This window comes from Rutilus rutilus (assembly GCF_951802725.1).
Source record: "Rutilus rutilus genome assembly, chromosome: 13".
Classification (NCBI taxonomy): domain Eukaryota; kingdom Metazoa; phylum Chordata; class Actinopteri; order Cypriniformes; family Leuciscidae; genus Rutilus; species Rutilus rutilus.
In genome coordinates, this window is record NC_140218.1 from 37,730,458 (window position 1) to 37,750,695 (window position 20,238).

Below are 20,238 nucleotides of genomic sequence, written 5' to 3' on the forward strand. Positions count from 1 at the left end.
TCCTGAAACGTGTCTGCAGTGTGAGCGAGTAATGTAAGCGCATGACAAGAATGAAGGGTCAAATTAAATTGTTTGCATTAAATTGTTCAACAGAATGTGCTGCTCCTCTCAGTCAGGCAGAGAGAGGGAAAGCAAGACCTCGCGCTGGCAGGACAGTTCTGGCCACATCTGGAAAGTTGCTAAGGTTTGTCCAGAAACTCGCTAGATTTGTCGCTAGGCGCTTTATTGCATAAAAAGTCGCTAAAGAAGTCTGAAAATTCCCTAAGTTGGCCACACTGGTCTGCACTGACAGCTGGATAAAAGGCAAGCTAAGCTCCGCCTCTCCCCAGCAAAAAGAAAGTGCAGAGGGAAAGAGTAGTAGAGCAGATCTTTTGCCACACAAAAGACAATTGAGGGATTCACACGCAACTCACTAAAGCCAACAGCAGTCAGGAGATGCTCAAGGAGGACACGCATGCTGACACATCAACCCACAGTACCAGAACCTATCAGAGAGATCATCTGTGTAAGACTCATTATTTTGTATTGTGGAATACATTTAAATATCTGTTGTGTTTCTTCAAAGCAGCTAAAAAAACAACTTAATCTTAATTTAACAGGGTATATTAATCCATGATCATAATTGTGTAAAGCCTGTAATGGTTAAAAAAAAAAGCATTAACCCAGCATAAGACGACATACAATGATAGAAAAGGGTATTTAACTTAATTTTATTAAAATAATTGATTAACAGTATGTACTCTATACATATCAAGAACACCTTCAAAATACTTGACATCACAAAACTGATCTCAAATTGCGTAAGACTAAGTCGCATCTTGAACACCACTCAATGGCAACTCAATACTGACTAAATTATGAAGCTCTTTTTGTGTGTATAATATATAAACATCATCACTCTGAGCATTAGGGCAACATCTTTTCAGACGCATACAAATGAGGGATTGTAGCAACTTTCTTATCATCTAAAAGTCCCAGCATCCGTCCCAGGCTTGCCAACAGAAGACAGCCTTGGTTTCTGAGAGCGTCAGAGGTCTTCAAGCCACTGGACAAGCGGCTGATCGAGCTCTTCAGGGTCACACCGGCCGTAGAGCGGAGGTCAAGGAAATAACCTCGGCAGGACAGCAGGGTTGATGACCTCTGAGCGACCTCTGAGTGGGCTTCAGAAGGCCGGCAGCTTCATGGCGGCGAGTGTGCCGGAGCTGATGTCTTCGCCCTGGACGCTCTGTGCAGAGAGGGCTCAGACGTGCTGCGGTTGATCTTGGGCAGCGAGTGTTGCAGAAGCTCAATGGAGGACAGAATCTGTGGACACGGATCACAGAAGGCCATCAAGAGTGTGTTATTTCCTGACACCGCCACAGCTCTCAGAAAAACTGTTCATCTACATGTTTCAGTTACCAACCAGAATCAAGCCTTCAACACTGCTGTGATACCAGCCAGGCTCGGGATGCGTGAAGTAAGGGATGATGCACATCCAGCCGGTGTTACCTCAGAATAAACCCGACGGGGTGATCAGGATCAGGTCTTCATCAGGGGTTCATTCTGAGCGAACCACCGGCTGGATGTACATCATCCCGGTTATTACACAGATACTTGCGTAGAGAGCAATTTCAGCGGCAAGGTCAAACCAGACGGACATTTAAAGGGATACTCATCTTCAATAATCAAGAAACTTTGCTGCCGTACCATGAGTTCAGCAGGCGTAATTATGAGACGCAGCGCCTGAAAATAGTCCCCAGCTCTGTAACTTCCAACGTGACCGGGACTAAGTTTGTCTAACCTATTAGACCTATTTTCAGGCGCTGATCATATCATTACGCCTGCTGCACTCATGGTACGGCAGCAAAGTTTCTTGATTATTACGCAGGAATGAGAGTATAGTTCCTAGCCATATCAGCCTAGAAAATCGCAACTTTACATTTTCCGTCGATCTTAGTACACGATGTAACTACAGAAGAGTCAAGTTTAAAATAGGAAAAATATCGAAACTCTTTGGTCATTTTTTTGAGAGAGATGCTAATGGTCCTGTCCGATTCAATGATCTATGCTAAGCTATGCTAAAAGTGGTACCGGCAGACCCGGAGATCGGCTGAATGGATTTCGAAAACGGTAAAACTCAACAGTTTAACTCTGGGGGAGCTGTAAAATGAGCCTATTTCCAAAAAAAGTGGAGTATCCCTTTAAGAGATACGGTTTACAGTCGTAACACTTATTACACAGCATTATTTTTAGCTGTCAGTAACGATAAAAACGCAAGGATGTTTTATTAATCTGTCTGTTTGTTTTTCAGTTCTATAGTTTAAGTTCAATTGTGGCCATATTTAATTTATTTGTAGTTATGTAATGGAAACAAATGATACCAATGTGCTCATGTTTTAACTAAAATAAAGGTAAGAATTAAAGTGCTCGATGATTTCTTCATTCATGGAGAGAGATATAGGCCTATTTTATTCTGCATGTCATGAACAATAGTTATCTCTGTCCTGTTAATAAAGCACAGTTAAGTAATAACAGAGTAAGCTCTGTGCGTGACCTGTTGAGAAACACGGTGTTTTATTAGAGCGAATTATTAAATGCAAGTTTTAAATAATTGTATTTGTGACGGCATATTAAATAATGTGGTGGTAATGTTAGGCTTCCACTTTGAATGTTCCCATGCAAAACCACTTTCTGTAGCCTTGAGTAAATCATGAGCATAGGCTCACAGTCTTGATATTTACTATGTTGCTTCAATTTGTTCTAAATAAAAATGCATACAAATAATAAATTCAAAAGTGCTATATTTGCACCTGTGAATATAAATAGTTTTAAAGTCCCCCTGTGTGAAAATCCAGCTTTTAATGTAGTTTATGTGTCTATGTGGTGTTTTTAATACGCTTTAAGACAAAGCATGTGTAAATTCATAAGTCGACACCATTGCTGAGTATTTCCTCCTTAAAACTGCAGTGAACCAAAGACAGTCTCAAACACACGCTTTGAAATCGCTGGTGTTTCTGACGTCACAAACTACCTTGTAACCAATCAGATCAACGTGCCGGCGGGCTTTAGCAAATCATTAACTATAACTCTGAAGCAGGGGAGTCTCGAGATATTTTTCTCATTTGATATGAAAAATCATGTACATTTAGCAATATATGTGTGATGTATATTACGATGTTATGATGAACTCTATGTCTTTCTCCACTGACGTTCTGAGTCGTTCAAAGCGTTTCTGATGGTTGTTAGAAGGTTGTCTGACTCTGAGATGCGAACAGGAACATGGTTTGTGTAACATTAGCAACACATTATTAGCTGTTTGATAACGTATTCAAGCTAAAGGCTAATCATATTAATTACCGTTATGTGTCCGACGTTGTAAAGAGCGATACATACATTCTGATACATCGACTAATTCACTCTTTACTTCTTCTTCTGAAACAGTTTCTGGTTCAAACATATATGGCTGAATTAAACCAGTATTTGTAAAGTTGAGCGAGTGAGCTTGTGTGATTGGGTGAAGAGGCGGCTAATTTGCATATTCATGTAAATTAAGATCTGACAGGATCTGGCTCAAATGAAGCACTGTATAGTACAGGCCAAAAGTTTGGAAACATTACTATTTTTAATGTTTTTGAAATAAGTTTCTTCTGCTCATCAAGCCTGCATTTATTTGATCAAAAATACAGAAAAAAAAATGTAATATTGTGATATATTATTACAATGTAAAATAATTGGTTTTCAATGTAATATACTTTAAATTATCATTTATTTCTGTGATGCAAAGCTGAATTTTCAGTATCATTACTCTATCACATGATCCTTTAGAAATCATTCTGATATGATGATTCATTATCAAAGTTGGAAACAGTTCTGCTGCTTAATATTTTTTCATAACCTGTGATACTTTTTTGGGATACTTGGATGAAAAAAAAGTAAAAAAAGAAAAAAGAAATCTTCTGTAACAGCGATATACACCACTGGTCAGTCATTTGGGGTCAGTATTTCTTTTTTCTTTCTTTTTTTGAAATAAATCAATACTTTTATCCAGCAAGGATGTGTTAAATTGATAAAAAGTGATAGTAAAGAAGATTTATATTATTAGATTTTTTTTTTTTTTTTTTATAAATGCAGTTTTTTTTAACCTTTTATTCATCAAATATATTAAGCAGCAGAACTGTTTCCAACTTTAATAATGAATCATCATATTAGAATGATTTCTGAAGGATCATGTGATAGAGTAATGATGCTGAAAATTCAGCTTTGCATCACAGAAATAAATGATAATTTAAAGTATAATAAATTGAAAACCAATTATTTTAAATTGTAATAATATATCACAATATATAAAAAAAAAAATCTGTATTTTTGATCAAATAAATGCAGGCTTGATGAGCAGAAGAAACTTCTTTCACAAATATTAAAAATAGTAATGTTTCCAAACTTTTGCCAACACTTGAGGAAAGAGTATGTGTTTTTGTCTGGTTGGTAATGTATTTGCAGACCGTGTGTTTCAACACAAATACATTTTGTGTAAAGAATTCATCAAGTGCATCATCGCAAGGAGAGAAAGAGGCTACTCTCTTGAAAAACTAAAACCAGCTATAATTAATCACTGTTTAGGTTAACGAGCATCTTAAAATGCTTTAAGGGGCATTTGTAGCGTATGGGTATGATCATACCCACTGAAGCCCACTGATCATTTGCTCATGGAAACAGAGCTGAACAAAGATGTGTTTGAAATAATTCTCAGTGTGTGAAGATGGGGGTGGTGCTGGTGGGTGCTGGTGGGGGCGTTAACCCAAATTAAAAATAAAATGAAAGGAAATATCTGATCATCCTCCATAACATGGTCACAATTCACATCTCACACCTCTGTAAACACTTGCGTTACCACGGAAACGACTGACACATTTGTGTGAGATTGGAGAGAGCTCCATTATCAGTGGAAAACAAAAGCATATCTGCAGCGGCTGGGCCGGATCAGCGCCATATGGGCCGGATCAATCTGTTCTCGTTGCTTAAGCGCTCCATCCGGCGCTGATCCGGCCCAGCCGCTGCAGATATGCTTTTGCTTTCCACTGATAATGGAGCTCTCTCCAATCTCACGTAATTGTGACGTCGGCGCAAAGGGGGTCTATAGGTAGATGTGGATCAGATGATGCGAGCTCGACTGACGTGACCCGCTAGATCTAACGCTTCGCTTCATTTCTCTTCAGCTGAAGAAAGTCAGTCATTACATCTAGAATGGCCTTGGGGTGGGTAAATAATCAGGAAATTTACATGTTTTCATGTTTTTCTAAGATTATCCACTGACTGCAACATCTAGCCCACTGGCACGGCAAAGTTGACAGCTACTCGCGGAAATGCACTTGAAACGTTTGCTGTATAATCTACGCTTGAAGCGTCACTTAGCAGTGAAAGCTGCACACGTGTCGGCCACAGAAACAGCTGCGGTTCCAGCGGCGGCTAAAACATGATTCTGGTTGGCTGCCATCTCTACTTGTTCTGATGTAATCATATATATATATATATATATTTTTTTTTTTATACTCATCTTGGTCATTCTTATATATGCTAAGTATACTGGAAAACAAGCAGCAACTCTATGTCGTCACTGATTTAGTGTCATGTATGTTTAGTTAGAGTTCAGCAAACACACCTGAGGGAAGAGAGGCCTCTCGTCCTTGGACTTCTTGATGCAGTCAGCCACCAGTCTCTTCATGGCTTTAGGACATCTCTTGTACAGCTTACTGAGGTCTGGGGACAGATAGCCCCGACCTACCATGAAAATGATCTGCATGAAACAGTAAATACAGAGCTTGAAGCACGGGAAAACAGGAAAACACTGATTCAGCGATCCACTTCTGAAACACAACAGCACAGCATTACATGGCACAGTATTTACTGCAGGACTTCATTAAATAATAGTTTAAGAGGTCTTATTATGCCCTTTTACCAAGTCTTGATTTTGTTTTTGGGGTGTACTAGAATATGTTTTCATGCTTGATTGTTCAAAAAACTAATGATTTTTCAAATATTTTACATTATTACAGCTTTTTTGTTTGTTTCTGATAGATTACAGATACGATGTTATCCATCATTTAATCATATTTGTCGGAAAACTAAGGTAATACAACAGTAATCGATCACAAAATCATGGATAATTTTCCTAAGGGGCGGTGAACCGTCTTACAAAAGCAAGAGCTTACAAAAGCTCCAGTAAACACTACATCAATACTGTGATGTTAGCTAGCAGGCTAGCGGAGGCAAAGCTTTTCTTTTACATCATAGCAACTACATAAAACTTATAGTTGGAACTGTTAATAGAAAACACAAGGCATACTTTCAAGTTGTGATCCACAAACAACAGATTGTCTCGACAAAAGGTGGTCCTTTAGCCTTTGGACAAACTTTTTTTATTCCATGGGTGGAGATTATTTAAATGATTATTTCAATTATTTCAATTTAAATTATGACTTCATAAGATCCGGGAAAAACGCGTAGTAACCTCGCAGATCTTTTCTATGCTCAAACAGCAACATTACACACTGACTAAAGCGGACCAAGGGAAAAAGCATGATAGGACCCCTTTAATTGTCTGTAATAGATTGAACTTTCTCATAATCTTAACACGATACTGATAAATCTCACAAAAAATGGTCAAAAAGTCAAAAAATGTTCAGGTCACATTTAAAAATGTTTTTGTATAATTAGATTTTGCATAAAGACAAGTCTATATTTGAAATCATTGTTGATGCTTTTCACTGTGACATGATTTTTATGACAATTAAGCACACACACATTTATTAATACATAAAATGGTCATGTACAGGTAAGTATGCCTCGTGGCAGAATACATTTCTACTGATTAAAAAGAAAAAGTATTATTTTAATTACTGTAATGGGAACAAGGACTGTTCTAAACTGTTAAGAAAACACACACACTCGCACTCGCGCACACACACACACACACACACACACAGGACAGGGGTTCGGGAGTGAGCCCAGTGCGTGCTCTTCAGTCTCTGGAGCCCTGATTAGTTTACATGTCTAAATTTATCCCAGAGGCTGAGCTGAACACGCCTGGGGTCAGACTGAGAGAGATCCTGTGTGCATGTTCACAGACGCATGCACAGTCATGCTGGACAAACCATTAGCTGCACAAGAGCTTCATGCTTGTAAGTGCTGTTGCATATAAATGTAATATAGTCATTCTTTCATGACTGCCCTTTCAAATGAACTATTGAAAAACATAATGCAACATTAATAAAATGGGTAAACCATGTGCCTTGGCCAAGAAAAAAGCCAAGCGTGACCAAGCGTGTGTTACCTGATCTCGGTTTGCTATCTGCGAGTAGGGCAGCTCTCCCGTCATTAACTCAAACAGCACCATGCCGTAAGAATACACATCCGACTGGAAACTGTAAGGGTTGTTGTCCTGCATTCGGATCACCTCGGGGGCCTGATGGGTAAACAGCATAAATGTAGGTAAAGGGTCAATGACAGATCAAAATGTATTAAAGCCAGCAGAAGCGGAGAACTTGAGCACAGCACTGACCATCCATAAAATGGATCCCGAAGGTTGTTCCACCTGTTGAGAACCAGTCCACCTGGCCTTCACCGTGGCCAGGCCAAAATCCCCAATCTTCACCGCCAGCCCTTCGTGCAAGAAGATGTCTGAGCTCGAGTTAAAGTCAGAGTCTAGCATCTACTGGCAATCCGCATACAGGCTAGTCCACTCCGCTGCTCGTACGGGCGAGAACAGCTCGCTCTCTGACAGGGGCAAAGAGCAGCCATGCTTCTTCATGCAGAAAGACACATTTATGAATCTATTTTCCCTATGTGCCATTAGAATCATTTTAGAGATATAAAGCTGAAGAAAAGTACGGGTTGAGGTCAGGGCTTTCTGGGGGTCAGTGATGTTCATCTGAGTGAGTCTTGTATATATGGACCTTGCTGTGTCCACATGGGGCCTGTCATTTAGGAACAGATTTTGCCATTACACGCATTTATGCTCACTGAAATTACTGCATGATGTCACGATTTCCTCTACACACCCTTTAATATAACTATATAAATCAAGTGTGCTCTTGAGAATGCATGTCTGTCCATCAGCAACACTGCTGTGAGGGTAACATGAGGCCCTGGATGTAGAAAACCCCTTCGTAAAAGATCAAACTATTAGAAATGCATGGCTGAAGTTTATTTGTAAAGCAAGTAAGTGGCATAAAAAACATCAAAACACAATTTGACATTTATTAATTCGCCTGTCTAATAATGCATATGCAAATAGTTTTCTGTTCAAAATGAACAAAATTTAAGTAATGAGTAAATGCATCATCAATCCCTTCTCTAAAACATGTTTTTGTCTTACCCTGATTCACTACGGTACGCCTATTAAAAGTATTTTGTTTTCTTACTGCCAGAGGGCCAAAACTTACATAGTGTACAATATTAACAGGGTTAAAAATGAACATCCGACCACGAGTTAAGCGCGAGTGAAAATCAACCATAGTGGGTAACAGGCAGCTTTCATTTCACTACTACATATTTCACCATCAAACTGCATAATATACCTAGATATATTAAAGGGGTGGTATAATGCTCTTTTCACAAGATGTAAAATAAGTCTCTGATGTCCCCAGAGTGTGTGTGAAGTTTTAGCTCAAATACCCCACAGATATTTTTATATAGCATGTTAAAATTGTCCCTTTTTAAGGGTGAGCAAAAATGCACCGTTTTTATGTCTGCCCCTTTAAATGCAAATGAGCTGCTGCTCCCGGCACAGGGGGCGGAGCTACAACAGCTTGTGTCCTGAAATTTTCAAAAACTTTTTTGTTTATGTTTAAATGTATGTAGCTGATGTGGAGTTAACTATCTTTTAATCATTGATTAGCATATTCTGTTTGGATAATCTATAAATTGTGTTCAGGGGGCGGGGTTTATGTAAATTTTAGGGTTAGTGATGTCACTAACCCAGGAGGAATGTGGTGTAGTCTCTACCAGCCATTTGTTGTAGTCCTTAAAAAGCTATTTTTTAAAAGAAAATATCTCCCTTTGCTTTGAACTTTGAGCGTCGTAACTTTGCAGATGTTGTTTATGCTCAAACAGCAACATTACACACTAACTACAGTTACAAAAGTGAAATCATAATCAACCACTCCTTTAAAATGTTAGCAATGAATGATAATCAGGTTTATTCTGATATTTTTGTTTTGGCTAGTAGAAGTTAGTCAGTAAAACATTTAGTAGTCAAAAGTGGCTGTTGTGTGAAAAAGTTAATTTCAGATATAAAGGTCATGGTATCGGCCGGGGGACACTGATGCAAGTCAACTCAAATATTCAAAGTTTTGCTGTCAGTCAAATATTCAATGTCATGAACATTACAAAAATTGGCCAAACCTGGGACTTCCTTTATAGGAACTACATGCCAAAAATGTGTAAAGCCAGCCAATCAGAGCTTGTGATTTTGGAAAGCATTTACCAGTTTTTTGTGCGATATGTGCGGACAGAGTCTAAAGGCTGTACAGCTCAGACCATCACATCTGCCTTTAGGCCTAAAAACAGTGGAGAGGAAATGATATGTCGCATGAAAAGGATACTGTTTGATTTCATGTCACGGTGGATGATGTTTTTTGCGTGTAGATAGCTGTGAGAGAGAGCAAACATCATCAATAATTGTTGAGACATTCACAATGACGTCATACACACTGGAGGGTGTGAAACTCACTCCATGCCCTGAGCAGTCTGTCTGGCGATATCTATCAGCTGGAACATCTGGAAGTTGGTCTCTTGCACATGGAGGTGTTTATAGAGACTGCTGCCTTCACACCACTGCGTTACAATCGCAAGGTTGTCTTTCGTCATGTAGCCCATGAACAGTAGGATGTTGACATGTCTGGTTTTCCTGTTGGCAGAAAAAAGACAACGGGACACAACAATTCAGATGCATCAAACGCAAAAGTGCTGCTCGTGCACTGCAGTAGAGGCGAGCAGGGAGACCACGTGCTTAAAGCATGTACTTGTGTGGCCTTTGCAGGTTTTCCCCAGTGTGTAGAGCGTTATGTGTGGACACTGCAGGCGTGCTTCTTCAAACTGAAATACATGTGTTGTGCTTCACACGATAGATCAGTCTGCTCTTGGACACTTTACTTGGCCAATGGTTTGTCTTGAATCAAGCTTTAAATATACCTATGCTTATAGACTACTACAATATACACACCTGGGCAAAATAAAAAGGGCAAAGCCTAAAATGGCTAAACTAAGCTTTAAATGGTCTAAACCACAAATTACTGGTCAGGAAATTAGCAAGAATTTAGCAAATGCACTCCTGAGAGCGAATGTGCTGCAGTTAACCGTTCAGGACAATGCTGAATAGGTTAACAGATTAAAGCTCATAATCACAGTAAACTATCATCACAACAATCAATATAATTATCGAATAATCCGAATAATGAAAACTGCATGTTAACGTGAGTGAAGAGGTTTGCTCGTGTCATCTTACTGCGATTAAGTCCTAACTCTGATTGTTGGAAATAATTGCATTATTGGTGCACATGTAAACGTAGCCAATGTTCTCTTGAAGTGAAAAACACATCACTGAGCAAAGAGGTCGACAGACAAGAGCAGGGTACTTTGGTACAAAATAAAGTCTCAGCTTTCAAATTTTTTCAATTCAAACAATAAAATTCCATAACCATCATTCTCTTATAGTGCCTGATTATTTATTAACTGCCCATTTACTGAGTGAAAACGCCAGTTAAGCATGTAACTGTGATTCCTGTGAATTCCTACTGACCACCAGAGGCAATGTAAACACCACTGGATGACATACCAATGTTCTTCAAAGGACGGATCGCGGTCCGGATCCGGACAACTGGACATAATTGCACCATTTGACCGTTTCTACAGATTCTACAACAGAGCGGTTCACACCACAAGCACTTGTGTTGTTTATGGTAATGATCTTTCAGAGCTATCTATAATATTTTTATCTAGAGCCAGAAGTGCTTCATTCAAGCCCTTTCCGCTCCGTGTGCGTTGCTTCTCTTTCCCTCGCTAAAAACATAAAGCGACGCATTAAGAGCTGCAACGGCGCAGTTATTATAAGAACAGCAGCAGAAACACGGGGAGCAGCAGAATAGACTTTCACTGAAACACTGCAGGAAACGAGAATGCCGCTAATACAGTTATTTGTATTTGTCATACAGATGACTCTTCAAGTGTGGCGTCTTTAGACGTTTCTTTCATACATTTAGCATTATTAATCAGCATATAAAGAGCATTTCATAATAAACAATTCTAGAATTTGGAGAATTATTTAGAGATGGCAAGCGAAAACTTTTAAATAAACTTTAAAAAACTTTTATTACTAGTTAAATTAGTTTTGTCCTCATGATGAGAGTTTTAATTATTAGATTACGTACATTGTTTGTGTTTAGTAGTTTATTGCTTTAAACAAAATATAAAGCTGGTCCATATTTTTTCCAGAACCCCCAGTATGTTTTCCCAGTCCCAAGGCCTTCTATGTGCCATACACAAAGGTGTCTAAATGTAAAATAAATACATAAAAAAAAAAATAGCCTGTTAAAACATCTAATAACCTTTTTATATTCATATTCAGTTGCGAGAAATAATTTTTTGGGTACACTTTTGGTAAAGAAAAAACGTCACTGTTTTGGCTCTCTGGGCCCAAGATTTTGAGTGTGTAGGGTTTTTTGTTTCTTTTACAAAGTACTACGACTGCCTTGATGTAAATGTATAACTGTTCAAAAAAAGTATTGTCCCGACCGGCGCTGGGAAGGAGATATAGAGACCGCACCTCTTGGACCTTTAATTGAATATCCCTGGTATATACCCACATAGTAATGTGGGATGCCACCCACCTGATAAAACCCTGACCATGATATGCAGAAATCACAGTGTACACTTCGTACACTTTCAGTATGGACGTCGCCTTGCCCTCATTCAGTAAAGGTTGAAGAAAGCTTAAAGGGATAGTTCACTTTGAAATTAATTTTTGATATGTTTTAGCTTACCTCAAGGGCATCCAAGATGTAGGTGTCTATGTATACATAGATGTCGCCTTGGCTACTGCAGTTCATTGGAACGAAACCGTAGCAAAGCGACATCTAGTGTATACATCTATACTCGCCCGCGCCGTCAGACCATTTGGACGTGTGCTGTTTTCAAGAGCTAAAAACTATATAAATACTGTTCGTTTTCTCACACAAACCGCTCGTTTCGTGTCTTAGGCCATCAATGTGTACTTATGATGGGGAATTGTTTCATTTGGACGATGGGGAATTGTTTTAATTTGGACTCTGTGCTTGTGGTTTGAGACAGTGACCACAGACCTGCATTATATGACTGACAGACAAGAACGGTTTGACCTAAAAATATCAAAATTGAAACTACTGCGGAAACAAAGACACCTACATCTTGGATGCCCTTGAGGTAAGCTAAAACATATCAAAAATTAATTTCAAAGTGACCTATCCCTTTAAGACTCTTGGAATGCCACATTTTGCAGGATCGATGGATGTACCCCAGGATGCAGGATGTACCCCACACCATGCAGAAATAACAGATCTGTTGTGTGGAAGATGCCCTATCATTGGAGATAGTGTGAATAATGGCAGGGTCACAATGCAGTAGAGAAGGGTTTAACCCAGTGGCCAGACCCAAAGCTGCAGACGAGCTGGATCTGGGTCCCAGACGCTGCCATCCAACTGGGACAGGAGCTCCTTTCTGGGGGGAAGGATTCAAGGATTTCCTGTTAGAAGTACCAGTAACACAGGTAACATGGCCCACAGAGAGCGGGTAACATGGCCCACCGAGAGCGGGTAACATGGCCCACAGAGAGCGGGTAACATGGCCCACCGAGAGCGGGTAACATGGCCCACAGAGAGCGGGTAACATGGCCCACCGAGAGCGGGTAACATGGCCCACAAAGAGCGGGTAACATGGCCCACAGAGAGCGGGTAACATGGCCCACCGAGAGCGGGTAACATGGCCCACCGAGAGCGGGTAACATGGCCCACCGAGAGCGGGTAACATGGCCCACCGAGAGCGGGTAACATGGCCCACAGAGAGCGGGTAACATGGCCCACAGAGAGCGGGTAACATGGCCCACAAAGAGCGGGTAACATGGCCCACAGAGAGCGGGTAACATGGCCCACAGAGAGCGGGTAACATGGCCCACAGAGAGCGGGTAACATGGCCCACAGAGAAAGGGTAACATGGCCCACGAGAGCGGGTAAAATGGCCCACAGAGAGCGGGTAACATGGCCCACAGAGAGCGGGTAACATGGCCCACAGAGAGCGGGTAACATGGCGGGTAACATGGCCCACAGAGAGCGGGTAACATGGCCCACCGAGAGCGGGTAACATGGCCCACAGAGAGCGGGTAAAATGGCCCACAAAGAGCGGGTAACATGGCCCACAGAGAGCGGGTAACATGGCCCACAGAGAGCGGGTAACATGGCCCACAGAGAGCGGGTAACATGGCCCACAGAGAGCGGGTAACATGGCCCACCGAGAGCGGGTAACATGGCCCACCGAGAGCGGGTAACATGGCCCACAGAGAGCGGGTAACATGGCCCACAGAGAGCGGGTAACATGGCCCACAGAGATGGCCCACAAAGAGCGGGTAACATGGCCCACAGAGAGCGGGTAACATGGCCCACAGAGAGCGGGTAACATGGCCCACAGAGTGCGGGTAACATGGCCCACAGAGAGCGGGTAACATGGCCCACAAAGAGCGGGTAACATGGCCCACAGAGAGCGGGTAACATGGCCCACAGAGATGGCCCACAGAGAGCGGGTAACATGGCCCACAGAGAGCGGGTAACATGGCCCACAGAGATGGCCCACAAAGAGCGGGTAACATGGCCCACAAAGAGCGGGTAACATGGCCCACAGAGATGACCCACAGAGAGCGGGTAACATGGCCCACAGAGAGCGGGTAACATGGCCCACAGAGATGGCCCACAAAGAGCGGGTAACATGGCCCACAGAGATGGCCCACAGAGAGCGGGTAACATGGCCCACAGAGAGCGGGTAACATGGCCCACAGAGATGGCCCACAAAGAGCGGGTAACATGGCCCACAAAGAGCGGGTAACATGGCCCACAGAGAGCGGTTAACATGGCCCACAGAGAGCGGGTAACATGGCCCACAGAGAGCGGGTAACATGGCCCACAGAGAGCGGGTAACATGGCCCACAGAGAGCGGGTAACATGGCCCACAGAGAGCGGGTAACATGGCCCACCGAGAGCGGGTAACATGGCCCACAGAGAGCGGGTAACATGGCCCACCGAGAGCGGGTAACATGGCCCACAGAGAGCAGGTAACATGGCCCACAAAGAGCGGGTAACATGGCCCACAGAGAGCGGTTAACATGGCCCACAGAGAGCGGGTAACATGGCCCACAGAGAGCGGTTAACATGGCCCACAGAGAGCGGGTAACATGGCCCACAAAGAGCGGGTAACATGGCCCACAGAGAGCGGGTAACATGGCCCACAGAGATGACCCACAGAGAGCGGGTAACATGGCCCACAGAGAGCGGGTAACATGGCCCACAGAGATGGCCCACAAAGAGCGGGTAACATGGCCCACAGAGAGCGGGTAACATGGCCCACAGAGAGCGGTTAACATGGCCCACAGAGAGCGGTTAACATGGCCCACAGAGAGCGGGTAACATGGCCCACAGAGAGCGGGTAACATGGCCCACAGAGAGCGGGTAACATGGCCCACAGAGAGCGGGTAACATGGCCCACAGAGAGCGGGTAACATGGCCCACAGAGAGCGGGTAACATGGCCCACCGAGAGCGGGTAACATGGCCCACCGAGAGCGGGTAACATGGCCCACAGAGAGCAGGTAACATGGCCCACAGAGAGCGGGTAACATGGCCCACAGAGAGAGCGGGTAAAATGGCCCACAGAGAGCGGGTAACATGGCCCACAGAGAGCGGGTAACATGGCCCACAGAGAGTGGGTAACATGGCCCACAGAGAGCGGGTAACATGGCCCACAGAGAGAGCGGGTAACATGGCCCACAGAGAAAGGGTAACATGGCCCACGAGAGCGGGTAAAATGGCCCACAGAGAGCGGGTAACATGGCCCACAGAGAGCGGGTAACATGGCCCACAGAGAGCGGGTAACGTGGCCCACCGAGAGCGGGTAACATGGCCCACAGAGAGCGGGTAACATGGCCCACAGAGAGCGGGTAACATGGCCCACAGAGATGGCCCACAAAGAGCGGGTAACATGGCCCACAGAGAGCGGGTAACATGGCCCACAGAGAGCGGGTAACATGGCCCACAGAGTGCGGGTAACATGGCCCACAGAGTGCGGGTAACATGGCCCACAGAGAGCGGGTAACATGGCCCACAAAGAGCGGGTAACATGGCCCACAGAGAGCGGGTAACATGGCCCACAGAGATGGCCCACAGAGAGCGGGTAACATGGCCCACAGAGAGCGGGTAACATGGCCCACAGAGATGGCCCACAAAGAGCGGGTAACATGGCCCACAAAGAGCGGGTAACATGGCCCACAGAGAGCGGTTAACATGGCCCACAGAGAGCGGGTAACATGGCCCACAAAGAGCGGGTAACATGGCCCACAGAGAGCGGGTAACATGGCCCACAGAGAGCGGGTAACATGGCCCACAGAGAGCGGGTAACATGGCCCACAGAGAGCGGGTAACATGGCCCACCGAGAGCGGGTAACATGGCCCACAGAGAGCGGGTAACATGGCCCACCGAGAGCGGGTAACATGGCCCACAGAGAGCAGGTAACATGGCCCACAAAGAGCGGGTAACATGGCCCACAGAGAGCGGTTAACATGGCCCACAGAGAGCGGGTAACATGGCCCACAGAGAGCGGTTAACATGGCCCACAGAGAGCGGGTAACATGGCCCACAAAGAGCGGGTAACATGGCCCACAGAGAGCGGGTAACATGGCCCACAGAGATGACCCACAGAGAGCGGGTAACATGGCCCACAGAGAGCGGGTAACATGGCCCACAGAGATGGCCCACAAAGAGCGGGTAACATGGCCCACAGAGAGCGGGTAACATGGCCCACAGAGAGCGGTTAACATGGCCCACAGAGAGCGGGTAACATGGCCCACAGAGAGCGGGTAACATGGCCCACAGAGAGCGGGTAACATGGCCCACAGAGAGCGGGTAACATGGCCCACAGAGAGCGGGTAACATGGCCCACCGAGAGCGGGTAACATGGCCCACCGAGAGCGGGTAACATGGCCCACAGAGAGCAGGTAACATGGCCCACAAAGAGCGGGTAACATGGCCCACAGAGAGAGCGGGTAAAATGGCCCACAGAGAGCGGGTAACATGGCCCACAGAGAGCGGGTAACATGGCCCACAGAGAGTGGGTAACATGGCCCACAGAGAGCGGGTAACATGGCCCACAGAGAGAGCGGGTAACATGGCCCACAGAGAAAGGGTAACATGGCCCACGAGAGCGGGTAAAATGGCCCACAGAGAGCGGGTAACATGGCCCACAGAGAGCGGGTAACATGGCCCACAGAGAGCGGGTAACATGGCGGGTAACATGGCCCACAGAGAGCGGGTAACATGGCCCACGAGAGCGGGTAACATGGCCCACAGAGACAGGGTAACATGGCCCACGAGAGCGGGTAACATGGCCCACAGAGACAGGGTAACATGGCCCACAGAGAGCGGGTAACATGGCCCACAGAGAGCGGGTAACAGGGCCCACCGAGAGCGGGTAACATGGCCCAGCGAGAGCGGGTAACATGGCCCACAGAGAGCGGGTAACATGGCCCACGAGAGTGGGTAACATGGCCCACAGAGAGCGGGTAACATGGCCCACAGAGAGCGGGTAACATGGCCCACAGAGAGAGCGGGTAACATGGCCCACAGAGAACGGGTAACATGGCCCACAGAGAGCGGGTAACATGGCCCACGAGAGCGGGTAAAATGGCCCACGAGAGCGGGTAAAATGGCCCACAGAGAGCGGGTAACATGGCCCACAGAGAGCGGGTAACATGGCCCACAGAGAGCGGGTAAAATGGCCCACAGAGAGCGGGTAACATGGCCCACAGAGAGCGGGTAACATGGCCCACAGAGAGCGGGTAACATGGCCCACAGAGAGAGCGGGTAACATGGCCCACAGAGAAAGGGTAACATGGCAGGTAACATGGCCCACAGAGAGCGGGTAACATGGCCCACGAGAGCGGGTAACATGGCCCACAAAGACAGGGTAACATGGCCCACAGAGAGCGGGTAAAATGGCCCACAGAGAGCGGGTAAAATGGCCCACAGAGAGCGGGTAACATGGCCCACAGAGAGTGGGTAACATGGCCCACAGAGAGCGGGTAACATGGCAGGTAACATGGCCCACAGAGAGCGGGTAACATGGCCCACGAGAGCGGGTAACATGGCCCACAAAGACAGGGTAACATGGCCCACAGAGAGCGGGTAAAATGGCCCACAGAGAGCGGGTAACATGGCCCACAGAGAGTGGGTAACATGGCCCACAGAGAGCGGGTAACATGGCAGGTAACATGGCCCACAGAGAGCGGGTAACATGGCCCACGAGAGCGGGTAACATGGCCCACAGAGACAGGGTAACATGGCCCACAGAGAGCGGGTAACATGGCAGGTAACATGGCCCACAGAGAGCGGGTAACATGGCCCACAGAGATCGGGTAACATGGCCCACAGAAAGAGCGGGTAACATGGCCCACAGAGAAAGGGTAACATGGCCCACGAGAGCGGGTAAAATGGCCCACAGAGAGCGGGTAACATGGCCCACAGAGAGCGGGTAACATGGCGGGTAACATGGCCCACAGAGAGCGGGTAACATGGCCCACGAGAGCGGGTAACATGGCCCACAGAGACAGGGTAACATGGCCCACAGAGAGCGGGTAACATGGCCCACGAGAGCGGGTAACATGGCCCACAGAGACAGGGTAACATGGCCCACGAGAGCGGGTAACATGGCCCACAGAGACAGGGTAACATGGCCCACAGAGAGCGGGTAACATGGCCCACAGAGAGCGGGTAACAGGGCCCACCGAGAGCGGGTAACATGGCCCAGCGAGAGCGGGTAACATGGCCCACAGAGAGCGGGTAACATGGCCCACGAGAGCGGGTAACATGGCCCACAGAGAGCGGGTAACATGGCCCACAGAGAGCGGGTAACATGGCCCACAGAGACAGGGTAACATGGCCCACAGAGAGCGGGTAACATGGCCCACAGAGAGCGGGTAACATGGCCCACAGAGAGCGGGTAACATGGCCCACGAGACCGGGTAAAATGGCCCACAGAGACAGGGTAACATGGCTAATACAATGCTATATCATACATGTACAATAATGTTCAATTTCAATAGTACATTGAGATTAATTTATTCACATAGAAGTAATGTTTAAAGTGGTAGATTCATCCATAAAAATAAAATCTACAATAATAAAATATATTGTTAGTCCTCGAGACTCTTCAAGTCACTGAATACATACATAAATCCGCTTGAACTTTTCGTGAGCCCTTATGGTCGGGTGGTAAAGCTTTGCTTACGCGTGTCAGAGGTTCTAATCCGCCCTCTAAAAAATATTTTTTTTTCCCTTCTCATTAAAGATGTTCATCAGTGATTGTATATCAAGAGCAGGGACACGTTTGTGTACATTCTGATTTCACTGTAACGAATAGAGAGTCTCCGCAACGGCGTTCCAGCACATTCCAGATTATAGTAACTTAATCTTCTAAACAAAACAATAATTCTACATTTTGAATAAAAGGAAAAAAAATCTCTCTTATTTTTCAGTACAAAAGAGTTTTGTCAGGATAATCATCCACAACCTCAAATAAAATAATAAATGAGTTAACAGGAGACCGCTAACGTGAAGGGGCGGAAAACACCAGCCACCGGTTATGGACACAAACATATAGTTATACGGACATTGCAAAATCTATTAACTCGAGTCGAGTTCACGCGCGTGATCATAGGTACTAAACCTATGCGCGTGAACTCGACAATCGATTACTATGGCCTTCCACCGAAAACAGGATGTAAACAAAGGTATGAGCGCTGGCTGAATTAACTTCATTTTTATTAATATCTCTAACATCTACTGCAGTCAGATCCACCCGTGTTCACTCGGAAGGAATCACTCACATTTTCTGTGCACTTGTAATGACACTTAAAGGATGTTAAGAGGCTAAAAAGCAGGCTTACTACTTGCCCCATTGAAGTCAATAGGGTGCAAATTTTAAAAATAGAATAACTCGGTGTAGGCAACACCGATTTTTGTCGTTGTTCTCTGTATTGACAGCACTCCAAATGTACAAAAAAATGAGCTCAATGTTAAAATTGACCGGAGTTCTCCTTTAACTCAATTTCAACAACTTGAGTGATCAAAAAGACTTGTATGAGCTCAAAAAAGAAGAGCCAATCAGTTCTCAGGTGCGTAGAACAAAAGAAGTTATATCAACAAGTAGCTGAAGTTGCCCGCACACTTAAAAAATGCAATCAGACCAAAAAAAGTCTATCAAACGTGAATCTTTAACTTTACTTGTGCATGTGAAAAAGGTGAAAAATGTGCAGTGTTTCAAAAATAGAAGCTACTTTTTTGCTAATTTTGTTTTGTTTAGTAATATACTTGTTTTATTTGTATTCCCCCTCATTGATTAAGCTCAGCTGCTGACAATTGTTTTTTACTTTTTAGACTTTTTTTGGTCTGATTGCATTGTTTCAGTGTGCGGGCAACTTCAGCTACATTTTTGCATGCATATTTATTCTCCACTCTACAATCACAGTTATGCAAGTTAACATGAACTAAAAGTCTTTTCGAATGTGTTTTTTTTTTTTTTAAATGGGCTTTAAATTACATTCACTTACAATTACAAATTACAGTTACTGTATAATAATGAGATGATTTGTAAAATCATATTTTTAACTATTATCACCTTAGAAATGCAGAAATCAGTAGTTGTCCTAACATAAGTGTTTTTTTATTAGCACAATAGCCCTATTCAGACGGGATTAGTTTTACAAGGGTAGATGGAGTACAACTAAAGCATGAATATTTTATCAGCATTGCAATAAACTCACCCAAAACAATTTAACATGATTATTTATAATGGTGAGTCTGGCAACAATGAAAAAACAGCTTCACATTATATAATACAAGAGTTATGAGGGTCGCTGATCATTTTCAACATGCTCCAAACGGAGAAAATCAACCCAATGTTGTAAACAATTTTA

At 44.4% G+C, this 20,238-nt stretch overlaps 1 protein-coding gene across 2 annotated transcripts in view; it reads right to left on the reverse strand.

The window, feature by feature from the left end:
- Nucleotides 1-690: 690 nt before the first annotated feature.
- Nucleotides 691-20,238, reverse strand: part of raf1a (Raf-1 proto-oncogene, serine/threonine kinase a) — a 41,659-nt gene continuing 22,111 nt past the window's right edge. For both annotated transcript variants that reach the window (XM_084429158.1, XM_084429157.1), the window contains 6 exons: nt 9,710-9,886; nt 9,582-9,628; nt 7,538-7,656; nt 7,310-7,441; nt 5,639-5,773; nt 691-1,302 (listed from right to left, as the gene is read on the reverse strand). In XM_084429158.1, the coding sequence (XP_084285284.1) occupies nt 1,180-1,302; nt 5,639-5,773; nt 7,310-7,441; nt 7,538-7,656; nt 9,582-9,628; nt 9,710-9,886 (733 nt within the window). In that variant the 3' untranslated portion in view covers nt 691-1,179. The remainder of the gene's footprint in view (nt 1,303-5,638; nt 5,774-7,309; nt 7,442-7,537; nt 7,657-9,581; nt 9,629-9,709; nt 9,887-20,238) is intronic.